Consider the following 12859-nt stretch of genomic DNA (forward strand, 5'->3'; position numbering starts at 1 on the left):
CAGAATAGCAGTAACCCTGTCTCTCTCTCTCTCTTTCTCTCTCTCTCCTCATTTAAAAGGGCTCGAGTGCCAGAGGCCAAAGCGTCAGAACTCAAGCGACGACATCGAGGTCCTCTCCACAGGGACCCCGCTCCAGCAAGAAAGCCCAGAGCTGTACAGGAAAGGCACCACCCCTTCTGACCTCACTCCCGACGACAGCCCCCTGCAAAGCTTCCCCGCCAGCCCCTCCTCCACTCCGCCGTTGGGCCCCACCTGCAGGACCAAGAGCGCCCATTTCTCCAGGCAGGTGTCGGTGGACGAAGAGAGGGGTGGGGAGATCCAGATGTTGCTGGAGGGACGAGGCGGAGACTACTTGAGACCCAACAGCTGGAGCGAAGACCAAGCAGGCGGGACGCGTGGCGTTAGAAGCGGGACCCTGCGCAGCAGTCATTTGGGGTCTGCCTCCATCCCTGAAGATTACGGAGGCCGGAGTGGAGGGCACAAACATAAGGCCTCCAACCACAAGCAAAGAGAGAGGTGGACAGATTCCCCAGCTGCAGTTTCTTGGACTTCCCACCACAGGTCCCACAACCACAGCTCAGGGAGTGCCAAGCTGCTTGAGCTGGATGAGGAGAAACTGAGCAATTACGAGATGGAAATGAAACCCCTCATGAGGATGGATTCTTACATGCAAGAGTTTCACACCCAAAAAAGACACTATAGTAAAGCAGGCGCCTGCAGGAGCCTGGCTGAGGACCACCGTGGGGAAGACCGGGGCTTTCGGGTTCAGAGACTGAGGTCTAAGTCCCAGAACAAAGAGAATTTCAGGCCAGCTTCCTCTGCTGAGCCCACAGTGCAGAAACTGGAAAATCTGAGGTTCGGGGACAAAGCGGAACCCCGGCTATTAAGGTGGGACTTAACCTTCTCCCCGCCACAGAAATCCTTACCTGTTGCACTAGAATCCGAGGAGGAAAATGGGGATGAGCTCAAGTCCAGTACGGTAAGTAGACAAACTTGTGTCATTGAACCTGACTCAGGAAGCAGATGCCAAGGCAAACCTGAGCTGGTTCAGAACCGTTGCAATGTTAGAAAGGTGTGGAAGAAAATTTACACCATGAGAAAAACTCCCCCCCCCCCAACCAACCACCTTTAGTACCTTAAATTCCCCCCACCTCCCATTCTACACAAGGTATCAAGTACATTGAAAGGTGGTTTTTGCAGCTTGCTTTACTGGCAAAATGTCTCTGGGGAAATGGCAAGTTTTCCACATTAGGTGTGGGAGGGTATAAGCAGGGAAATGTGATTTATTACAAGATAAAATTTTGTGACAATTAAATCCCAGCAGGACTCAGACTTGATCAAATGTATGAATCGTTGCAAACCACCCTCCCTCCACCCAGTAAAAACCCAGCACCCTCAGAAAGGACAAAATAATTATCAGGTTCCTGCCCATATGAAAATTCACCCAGCAAAAAAGTGCAGGTCCATGCAGCTCTTGTTGATACCATTTTATCGCTAGGCCTGGCAAAGCCTTGTTTTGGTCCAACAATATGAAATAACCCAGTTGCAACATCTCTGTATTTGAATCTTTACCTCATGCCACTGCAACAGTGTACCGTGATGTTATGTCACTGCAGCACAGTGTATCACCAAGTGTGATGCAATGTTCTTGTGCCATAGTGATGTTGCATTGCAAAGCCTGAAACGAATGGGATCCTTTAATTGTGCTATACGACAGTCATGGAAGAGGCCCAAGAAAATTAGGACTGTTCTCTGAATTTCTGGATAAGGGATGATCCAGATTCTAGTTTAACTCCTGGGAGTGAGCTGCATAGCACTAAACACTATGGAAGCCACTGGGAGCGTGTAGGTGCTTTGTCTGGCCCTAAAGATCTGCAGGGAGCAGGGCCTAAACAACTGATCTGTTAGCACCAATGCACAGGGCTCTGTCACAGGAGCTAAAGGTGAAATCCAGCCCTTGTTGTGGGCTAGGATCTAGCAGGTGACGTTACTTATGCACACAAACTCAGTACATCATATACTCCCCCAGAGTTAGACAAGCTTCTGCAGTTCACAGGAGTTGAACCCAACCTATGTGCTGGAGACATAGTTACGATATAGATCACACACACAGGGAACTGGCGCTCAAACCCTGGCTTCAGATCTAAACAAACATTAATACAAGACAGTTATTACTGACTAACTAGCAGGCACAGCCTGCATGTAAAGATGCACAGACAAGCCATTAGAATGCACATCATATTTCTAAGTGCTATAACTGTGAAGCAGCATGTTTGGTTTTCTCACATTCATAACCAAGGGTGGAACAGATGGCGAAGGTTTGAGTTGAAGTTAATGAAATACAGAGTGATAGATGATATGTGGATTTAAATAACCCATGTTGCTGGTGACTCTTTGTTCTAGAAAGAGTTTTCTGCATTAACAGGGTTTGGTTCCAGTGGCATGGACAGGGAGGGAGTAATCAGAAAGAGCTTGTTGAGCGAGTGTATCTAGGACACAAAGCATCACCCATCCACAGCATAACAACAAGACAATGTTGCATACATATAGCATGTTGCACCTTCAAGGATATCCAAACACTTCACCAACATTAGTGAGTTTAGCCTCACTATACCCAAAGGTAGCCGTGTGTGATTAGCTCCATTTTACAGATGGGAAAACTGAGGCACAGAGCAGTTAAGCCCCTTGTCCAAGATCGCACAGTGAAGCAGTATCAGAACCAGGAAAAGGACATAGCACCTTTTAGCTCTGTGCCGTCAGAGCCACAGGGTTCATGAGTGGGAACCCCAAACCTGTGCAAAGCATTGCCGCTCTGGACTTCCCAGACAGGCATTAAGTTTTTCAAAGCAGGTTTAAATCCATCCAGCCTCCCCAGAGCACAACTTAGAATGCCACTTTTAGACAAGCCTTCCTATTTCCAGCAGGCTGCCTCCAGCACGTGGGCAGTCCTGATGCAGAGCCTCCTGGCAGAGAGGTTTTGCAGAACGCAAACCACAGCTCCTGCAAAAGTCTGTGTGCTCCCACACAGCGGACAGCTTGCACAGCGGCCCTGCTTTTCTGCCATGCCCAGCGTTGTCGTTTGTGAAGCTGTTTGCTGAAAAAGACATTTCTCATCTCAAAGACAACTGGGTTGCTTCCGAAAGTGGAAGAAAGGGAGGCTGTTAGCTGGGCAGGTCTGTTTTTGACCTACCTGGAACATCCTTGAGCATCACTCTTGCAGGACAAGCGGTTTTAAAAATAATCGACCATAAACCAGCTCAACAGGAGCCACTATTGAAACCAGAATACTGGCTCCTAGTTGCAGTAGCTTCTCTCCTCTGGGTGATCAGTCCAAATCCAGCCCCAGCGCAGTAACGACCACAAGTAATGACCATCCAATAGTTATTATGTGCCCTATGTGAAGTGAACAGGGTGGGTTCAGGTCAGTTCCCAGCGAAGCCATTATCACAGCTGGCACTAGTCCCACCCCTTGTTATTAGCATTATAGGAGCGCCCAAGGCGTTGAAATGCTGTGGAGACGGTGCCTTCCCTCTAGATGTGATCCCTCCAGGCCAGGGCTGAACAACCGGCGAGGGGAGGAAGAGGTTGGGCAGCATGCGCTGCTTTGGCATGTGCTTTCTGTGAGTAGTCAGGGGATTTCAGTCTTCAGGGCTCTCAAGCCAGTATTCAGTTCATATGAAAAATTTAAAAGAAAAAGTAAAAAAAACCCAAACCTTGATGTTTCTGTGTGTGTGTGGACCTGCACACCCAGAACAAACTCACATCAACATGCAGCGGCTTGCCACCATTTGGGCAGAGGACTATGGACATGGATGGGCGTGTACTGGCTCCTGTATTGTCAGGTTGCGGGGACTGTATGATGCAGAAATCTGTCCTACGTTTGAGTGGTCCATCGCTTTCTGTAACCTCTGGACCAGTCTTTGAAAAAGAGAACTAATCTTTGGGGAGGTATGGAGGAAGAGAGTCTTTAAAATGCCAGCAGCCCTTTTACTCATCAGCACAAAATTCATCATGTTTTTAGGGAGGGGAGAATAAATACATGACTTGAGTTGCAAAGGGGCTGAACAGCTGCATCTCCCAGGCAAGCTAATGAGTGTTGTGGGACCTCAGTCAGGCCAGAATTCAGACATTAACTGATACCAGACAGTTTCATTAGATTATCGTAATTTAGCAGGAGTGCTAGCAGAGGGAGGGGATAGCTCAGGGCTTTGAGCATTGGCCTGCTTAAACCCAGAGTTGTGAGTTCAAGCCTTGAGGGGGCCATTTAGGGATCTGGGGCCAAAAATGGGGATTGGTCCTACTTTGAGCAGGGGGTTGGATTAAGATGACCTCCTGAGGTCCCTTCCAAAGCTGATATTTTATGATCACATTTATTTAGATGAAGCGATTACAGGGACAAATTCCAGTCTCAATGAAGTCAACAAACCACCTGTTGATTTCAGCAGGACGAACAGTTGGTCCTTTGACGTTCTCCTTTCACAGATGTTCATTAGAAAAGCCCTGTCCACTTTTGGGTACAATCCATGCTACCAAAAATCTGTGTTCACCTCTAACACATTTCCCCTCACCCCCAGATGTTGTCAGATGCAGCTTTGGTTTTCTCAGTTATTCGCTAAAATCCTGTCTTATTTCAGACAACTCAAGGACAACTCTTGTTATGGGAGCTTTGTTTGATTAGACCACAGAAATGTCCCTGTTCAATTTCAACGACCGGCAAGGCATTATAAACAGAAAGAGAAAAATTCCAGTGGCTGCCGGGTTTTGTTTTTTTAAGAGGCTCATTCTCTATTGAGCTATCCTAAGCATGTTTCACTGTCATCAGGGAAAGTGAAAGGAAGCCAGCCAGCCTGTAATTAGCACGCCTCTGCTGAGGTATCACAGTGGAAGTGATGAGGGTGTCAGCGAAGGCTGCTTGGCCAGGTATTGAGCCAGGGGGAGGATACCTGAGAGAAGAAGGTGATATGAGTCAATGCTTAAAGGGGGAAGGAAGCAGGGCGGATGAAATCCAGCAGCTCTCCCCAGAAATAGAACCTCCCGGCCTACGTAGGTGACAAATGTTCCTTTCTCAGCTCTTTCAGGGGCTTTCAAAGCATTTTAAAGGGATTGCACCTCAGGATGGAGAAAATGTAGTCACCTTGAGTCCCAAAGAATACGAAACAAGTGATAAAAATAGCGACCAGTTGCTGCCTCCGTAATGAACTAACACCCACTCCCTGCGCCAACAGAGACTCTTTCCACCTGACGTTTAGGAAGACGGGCGACTGAGAGTGAATCTCTCCTAGCGGCTGCTTGTAAAGGGCTCTTCCCACCCCCAACTCCCGCTGTCATTTGGCAGGTTGGGCTGGTCAACGCGAACATTGTTTGGACTCTGAATGGCTGTTCAGTTCACCCACATTTGTATCTCTGCCTGGGCCTGATCCAATGCCCTTTGAAGTCTAGGGAAAGACTTCCACTGTCTTCCAGGCCGTTGGCTTAGGCCCCTTTTCTGCTTTACACTGGTGTGAATGGGGCTTATCTGCATATCTGGGCAATGGGGTTCCTGGGGTCTTTCCACATTCAGGCCTTGATCTTAGCCTTCCCAGACCTCCTGTCTCACCACTGCCTTTTGCCACAGCCCTCTCTCAAGGCTACTTCCACAGCACCACACTTCATGTCTGAGGTCTCCCTCCCTAGAGACACTCACAACAGGTCCAATGTCTCCCTAAGCACTCTCTTTACTGACCATATATATATAGTCCGGCAGCCACTTGATTCCTGTCATCTGTTCCTGAGACGACCACGTATTAGTCCCGTTAGATGACATCCCCCAGAATGCCCTGGTTTAGGGCTGAGCCAGGACTGGTCCATGCTTGCCTATCACCTCCCTTTAAAGCCAGTGGATAACTATGTCACAGTGACTATACACAACAAACTGTAAAATTATAAAATCACAGAAACGTAGGGAGGGACCTCAAGAGGTCATCTAGTCCATCCCCATATGTTGAGGTAGGACTAAGGGTATTTAGACATCCCTGACGCATCTGCCTAACTTTTTCTTAAAAACCTCCATTGATGGGGAGTCCACACTTAACTTCTTTCACTGCTTAACTGTCCTTAGAGTTAGAAAGTTTTTCCTAATACCGAACTTAAGTCTTCCTTGCTGCAAATTAAGCTCATTACTTCTTGTTCTCTCGTCAGTGGGCATGGAGAATTATCCATAAAATTATCCATAAACTGCCTCTGCATAAAGTGCTGTCAAATGCACAGAGCAAACACATTTGGGGGTGGGTGGGCGGCAAGGAAATACTATTTTTTCCTCTAATCTCTTTCATGTACAGCCATCTCAGGGATTACTTTAACAACTCTAGGTAAATAGTTTTCAGACAGAAGTGTTATGTTCAACTTGACATTGTCCTTTCAAAACCCTTTTGATATCAGGAGGCCTTTGATGTAGCTGAAGGATTTAGCCTCATTTTTATTGTCATCCTGTATGTGTTTTAGTCTTTTTGAAGTGAATATTTAAAGATGGGCCTCACCCAACCCCCGAACTATGAATACTCCCCACCACCACTGCAACTATGCAATAATTAGGATAAAAATCTGGATCTCAGCTTTGTGGCTGGCTCCCTCTCCTGATAATTCAGCCAACTAAAATCCTGGATCACCCCCAAACTTCGGAAACATTGGCATTTGGATCTAGAACCTGCAACTCACACCCAGCTCTACAGCTTTTCATAACATGGGCCCATAAGTCACGCTGGCAGAATGTGCAGGTGCGCTAATACATATAACCCTCATAAGTAGGATGGAATTACATTACGTCTGCAAACACACAGACACACAAAATTCCCAGGTACAATTTAGGAATGCGTGTTTGAAAATGTAGCCCCTTAATCGGTTCTTGTTTTATTGTAAAATCTCCAAGCTGGTTTTCTTTAGCTAGGCACTATGTAAATAAAATGTATTCTCTCTCTCACACACACACACAAAAATGCAAATTATGTAAGGCCCTTGTCCTGTGATGTGCTGACTTCTTTGGGACTTGAGGGTACTCAACACCTTGCAGGATGGGTCCCCCCCCACACACAAATAAATAGCTGTCATGGCTCCAGGGCTTAATCCCTAAGGGCTGATGAAAGTCCACGGGAATTTTTTCTGAGTGAGGACTGAGGATCAAATTTCTATTATCTCTACATTCTGACTATCAGCGTCTACTACTTACACGGCACCCGTTACTTCTGGAGAAGCACACCGATTCACCATACCCCAGCCTTCACATACAGCCCTTCCTGTAACCAGGCAAGAGAGATGATGCAGAGGCTCCAAGAAATACGCAAGAGATCTTGCTATGCCAAGCTATTAGTCTGGGAGGTGCTCAGACACTAAGGTGATGGGCATCAGTACAGATCCCATAGAACGGCAGACAGTGTTTCTTACCGAGACCATAAACCACAATGGATCCACTTGCCATCTAACTATGCCCTGCTGCAGTATTATATGGCTTTTCAGTAATGCCCTATTTTATTGTGCACTGGCACCAAGTGACTGCTTCTTTTATGTAACTACATTTGGGGCCAGATTCTCTTCTTGGTTACTCCTATGCTCACTTACTGGGGTCCCTCTTTGCACAGGTGTCAATGAGAATTTACCCCCATGTTTTACTTGGTAAATGCTCTTTAACTATTTAGCAGTGACATGTTCCTATAGATTGCATGGGGGCTTCTATTCAGCAAAGACGACATCCAGCTGCTGATTTTTCAGCATTTTCCCAGTGCTGAGGCTTTCTGCTGAGCAGCATCCTTGATAATTACGCTAAAGAGATCCCAGAAGGATTCCTAGGTAACCACACTACAGTTTCCATGGCAGAGATAACAAAGGTCGGACTCTGTGATAACAAACAACAATGGATTGTTCATATTTTAATTAACAATGCTGTGGTTTTATTTGTGCGGTACACCTCCCTGGCCCCCCATATTCCCAGTAAGACACTTGGGTTGCTGTATAACAGTTAGACACAAACAGGATAATGAGACAGAAATTATGGTGCTTAGATACTACAGTGATGAGATTATTACTACATTGATGCTAGAGACAGATTGGAAACTACATTCAAAACATAAAGCTTCCCAAAATATTTATGATTAATTATTATTTCATAGCAGGGGTCCATTTTATTTCTTACAGAGCATCACTCTTGATCCACATCCCCAGTGCCCAGGAAGTCATGAATTTAAAAGCCAAGGACCTGATTGTCACTGAAGCCCATTTACACCTCTCTGGCAATAATATAATTTACCCCTCCTTCCATGCCCCTTTACACTGCCAGGGAGAAGTAAAGAGGCCTTCGTATAAGAGCGAATCAGGCCCCTGAGCTGCTCAGCTGCTTCATCTTCTTGCTGAAATTTACCATCCCCAGTGTGGAAAGGCGAGTGAGTGAAAGAAGGATCCATATAATAATTCCCTTCTGAGGATGTGGTCAGCCAGCTATTCACCCTGCATGTAGTTACACTGCTGCTTCGTGGTAGAGCAGAGTCTGGAAATCTGTGCATTGATGCTGGGCTGCGGAGTGAAATTTTGAAACTGTGCCCTGACTTTACAAGGGATTGGGACTGGAAATTATAAACAACCCCTTGCAGCTCCTGGTGTCACTGCCTAGAACCAGCACATCTCTCTCTACCGTTCTGCGCAGTGGCTCTTTGTAGGCGCTGGGATAAAGTACTCTGCCCTCAAATGACATGTGAGCCCTAGCTGCAAAACACTTCAGGCTCTGAAAGCCCATCCCCCCCGAAGTCTGCAGGCGGTGTCAGTCCCAGGTTTTGATTTGGGCTTCTCTCTGAATCGAATGATCAGTTACCAGATAGCTAAAGTGGGGCAAGAATTAAATAAAATGCCACTGAACGGCTAGAGCTGTGTGTGGCATCTCAAATCACAGGGCCTCAAAGTAAAAGGGATTTTTTCTTTTGTCTCAATATGGGTTTCCCTTGTTAAAGGTCCAGCATGGTCTACAGTACAGTGAAGTCACTTTATCTGCTGGTTCTAAAACGTTCACGGGAGTTTACCAACCTGTTGCCAGCTTGAGGACAGGCCTGAATTTCCTCCAGGGCTCACTTGCCTCAGAGTGTTTCATCTTCCTCCAGGGCACCAAAGAGGAATCAGGAAAAGATGACACATATCCCAGGACAGTCAGCTTCCTGTGACTGCAGGGGACAGGAAGGGGATACGTAGATCTTTAGTGGAAGTTCAAGCACAATGCTGTCGAATCAGAAGCCCAGGCATAAGCAGCATTTAAAAGTTTACAATTGGAGTTGAAGCAAAAGCTCTGAAAGGTCACAAAACTTTTTATTAGATTAGCTAGCATATTATCAGAAATCTGGCCCCTCTGCTAAGACATTCCAACGCCTTTACAATGGGTGGGCCATTCCCAACGGAGAGATCACTACATGCATAGTCCTCTTTGGAGTTAGCTCAGGAGGGGTAGAGAAAGGGCAAATGTGAAAAGCAAAGAGAAGCTGTAGGCTGAAAGAATGTCAGACATCAGCTGCCCCCTTTGCAAGCAATCCCCAGAGACAACTGCACACGCAGAGGTAATTTTTAAACTCAGCTCACCTGTTCCACAAGCTCACAGACCTCTCACGGGCATGACTTTGGTATCCCAGCACACACATTAAGGGCCTAATCCTGCAGCCTCTACTCGGGTAAAATTCCAGTCGACTTTCCATTGAACGCCATGATTGCCATGGGAGTTTGGTCTCAGGAAGGATTGCAGGGTTACATTTTCTCGCATTTAAGAGGGGAAAGTTGTAGTGACCAGAGAATTAAGAAATGCTTAGGCTAGCCACATCTGGTCCTGTTTTACAACTCTGTTCAGCAATGAGACAGAAGCACAGAGAGGGTACCACATGCCATCTGCCTGAGCAGCATTCAGGCTGGCTGGCATGTAAGTTTGCCTCTTGTATGTGGTTAATTTGATCTACTAGATCGAGCACATGAATAGGAAAAGGGGCAGAAACACTGTCACTTGGGACATTTAAACGGTGACTGGACCAAAGGCTAGAGAACGTGCACTAGGGAGCCATCCTGCACTGGCTGATGAGTGGCTGAGACCCAGTGGGGTTTTGCATCACTGTGCTACCCTGCCAGCAGAAACAACCAAACTGATAACCATCAGCAACCTATTATCCTATTGATCCAAGGGGAAAGCATGTGAAACCCAATAATCTTTTGAAATGGAGCTAGTACTGTGAATAACAATCTGCATCACAGTATTTAGCCTCGTTCCAACTTGGCAGCAAGCAGAGAAGGAATTCGGCACCCAAAAGGGTTGGCTACAGGCAAAGAGATTTGCACAAACCAGTCCAGAGCAGCTACCTGGCTGCCAGGAGGCTCCCTCAGAAATCCTTCCATTTGGTTGGCTTCCTTTGACCTCGTTGCTACGCAACAACATATGCCTTTCCAGCAAGCTTGAGCTTTTCAAAGGCAGAGCCCCATCCTCCCTGTCCTCCTTCCCCTGGGCCCCCGCCTCCCCAGATGTGAAATGAATCAAGCAGCTCCAGAGGAGAAATGATCTCTGTCTCGCAAGGAGGTTTTTAAATAGATCTGCACTGTGGTACGAAGACTGGCTTAATGAGGGCATCCACCCCTGCCTTGTTCCAACCGGAATGGGCAGATGAGCCTTGTTATAATGAAGAAGGGAGGGAAGGAGGGAGAAGCAGGGAACTAATTGCGCCATTTCATGAAATAAACAAATTTGTATAATTAAAAATGACTATGAGTGGGGGCCATTCAGGGCCTCTGGCTGTCCTACTGTGTATCCCATTTCCTGTGCTACCCAACTGCAGCAGCTGAGACAAAGGTGCCGGCTATTCCATCCAGTGCCCGCCACCTCCCATTCAGTTTTGCATTCTAGCCTGCCCCAGTACTTGGATTCTTCCGAACCATGTTGGTCGAGGCAAGCAGCAGTCCCACTCAGAGGCTTAGCATTCAAAGAGGGAGCAGCAGCCTAGCGTGCCAAGCACAGAAGACTGATGTCCTAGCGCTGGCCCACCTCTAGGGTGTGTTGCACCCTGCACGGGAGCTCACACTTATTAGACAACCGACTCTCCGAAGAGACCACCCCAAAGTGCCCCAAAGCATAGTGAGTACCATTCTGCACCATCTTTTTTCCCCATCGTCACCTCAGATAGGCACCTGGTTTTAGCTGGTCCCTTAAGGCAAGACTCACTGTGTACATGACAGGAGGGAATCCAAGCTCAGGTGCTATCCTCACTTATTGATCCACCAGGTATACGCTTTCTCGGTCAACCTCCCATCATGGTCACAACTTGGCACCAATGCACTGGATTGCTCCAATGCCCCCCTTTGAGAACTGAATGAGGTGTGTCGTGCTCTATCTTTAGTCCATCAGCTTTGTCCTCACTCCACCGTAACAAGGATAGGACTGCCGGGGGCTGCATTTGGCCCGTGGGGTGCACAGCGCTTGCCCCTAACTGAACATAATTGGTTTATTTCACGAAGACAATGACAACGAGCTCCTCTGAGGTCTCAGAAGCTGCTTTTGCACTGAATTGTACATGGACAAAAGCCAGGTGAGGTAGAGATCCTATGGTTAAAACAAAGTCCTAGGAGTCAGGACATCTGGGGTCATTTCCTGGCTCTGCCACAAAACCTGCTGTGTGTCTCTGTTTCCTCAGTGTAGAATCCTTACCGGCCTCAAAAAGGTGACAGTGAAGCAAAATTCACTAACAGTTGCAAAGTGCTTTGAAATTCTTGGATGGAGGGTGCTACTTAAGTACTACTTACCCCTCCCTCAACCTGTTTTGTCTCATGCATAGAGGTGCCCATAGCTTCAGTGGAAGTTACTGGTGCTCTGCACCTCAACAAACCATGCCTTGCCGGGTTATGGTATAATTACAGATTCTGACCCTTCCTACCAACAGTTGGCTAACCACCAAATTTCGACATGGTTTGTAACTCCTTTCCTTCTCTTTCTCTGTTCCAGGGCTCGGCTCCCATTCTGGTAGTCATGGTGATCTTACTGAACATTGGCGTCGCCATTTTGTTTATTAACTTTTTCATCTAATTGAGACTGTCTTGTTTGAAAAAATAAGAGTTACGTGTACGAACGGGGGAAAAAAACCAAACAAAAACAAATCAAAAAAAGGGAAAGATCATGACTTGAACCATCCTGTGACAACTTCCAAGTCTTTTCACAGAAGAACAACAAATGATTGAGTCTCACTCACAGTTTGCCTTTTTTTCCTGGGTAATGTTTTTTGGATTTTAGCCAAAATTCTTTGCTTGTACAACACTATGCTGTGTGGCATGGCAGAATGCTAACAACTCTATGACCCTCCCAGCACCAGAAAGGATGAGACAGGATCCCAGCAAAATAAGAGTCAGTTATTTTTTCCCCTCCAAAGTAAATAAAGAACAAAACTGGCAAAATGGAGGTAAGAGGGTGGGCAGATGGAACAGGGACGCAAAGGGGGTTGAATGAGTCTCTGGTGTAAACACTCAACCCCATTGTTGTGAAGTTGATGGGGGGGAATCCCCTTTCACTCATCCTCTTCTAACCCCCCTGCCACAAAAAAAAAAAAACCCCTCACATTTTTCTTCCCTTCTCTGCTACCAGAAAAAAAAAAAAAGAAGCAGGAATGAGGAGGAGAAAAAGAGGTGCTTGGGGAAGGGGAAGAGACCCCCCCCTGAGTACAGAGGATGAAAGGAAAGTGGCCCATTTTTGTTACAGTTTAAAAAAATTCTGAAGCAATCAGCATTTTGCTCAGTTCTGGTGTGGTGGTGGTGGGAATTACAAGGTGTAAATATCATACCTGCTGGCACCCTCCCGTCCTCACTCGGCCAGAGCAAAACCGCCCAAAGCCAC

The 12859-nt window shown here is 46.8% G+C and overlaps 1 protein-coding gene across 1 annotated transcript in view; it reads left to right on the plus strand.

Annotated features, from left to right (window-relative positions):
• JPH3 (junctophilin 3) overlaps window positions 1–12058 on the plus strand; it is a 114099-nt gene extending 102041 nt beyond the window's left edge. The window contains exons 4-5 of the mRNA XM_077831285.1: window positions 60–979; window positions 11978–12058. Coding sequence (XP_077687411.1) covers window positions 60–979; window positions 11978–12058 — 1001 coding nt within the window. The remainder of the gene's footprint in view (window positions 1–59; window positions 980–11977) is intronic.
• Window positions 12059–12859: the final 801 nt, after the last annotated feature.

Source organism: Eretmochelys imbricata, chromosome 12, assembly GCF_965152235.1.
Source record: "Eretmochelys imbricata isolate rEreImb1 chromosome 12, rEreImb1.hap1, whole genome shotgun sequence".
NCBI classification, from domain to species: Eukaryota; Metazoa; Chordata; order Testudines; family Cheloniidae; genus Eretmochelys; species Eretmochelys imbricata.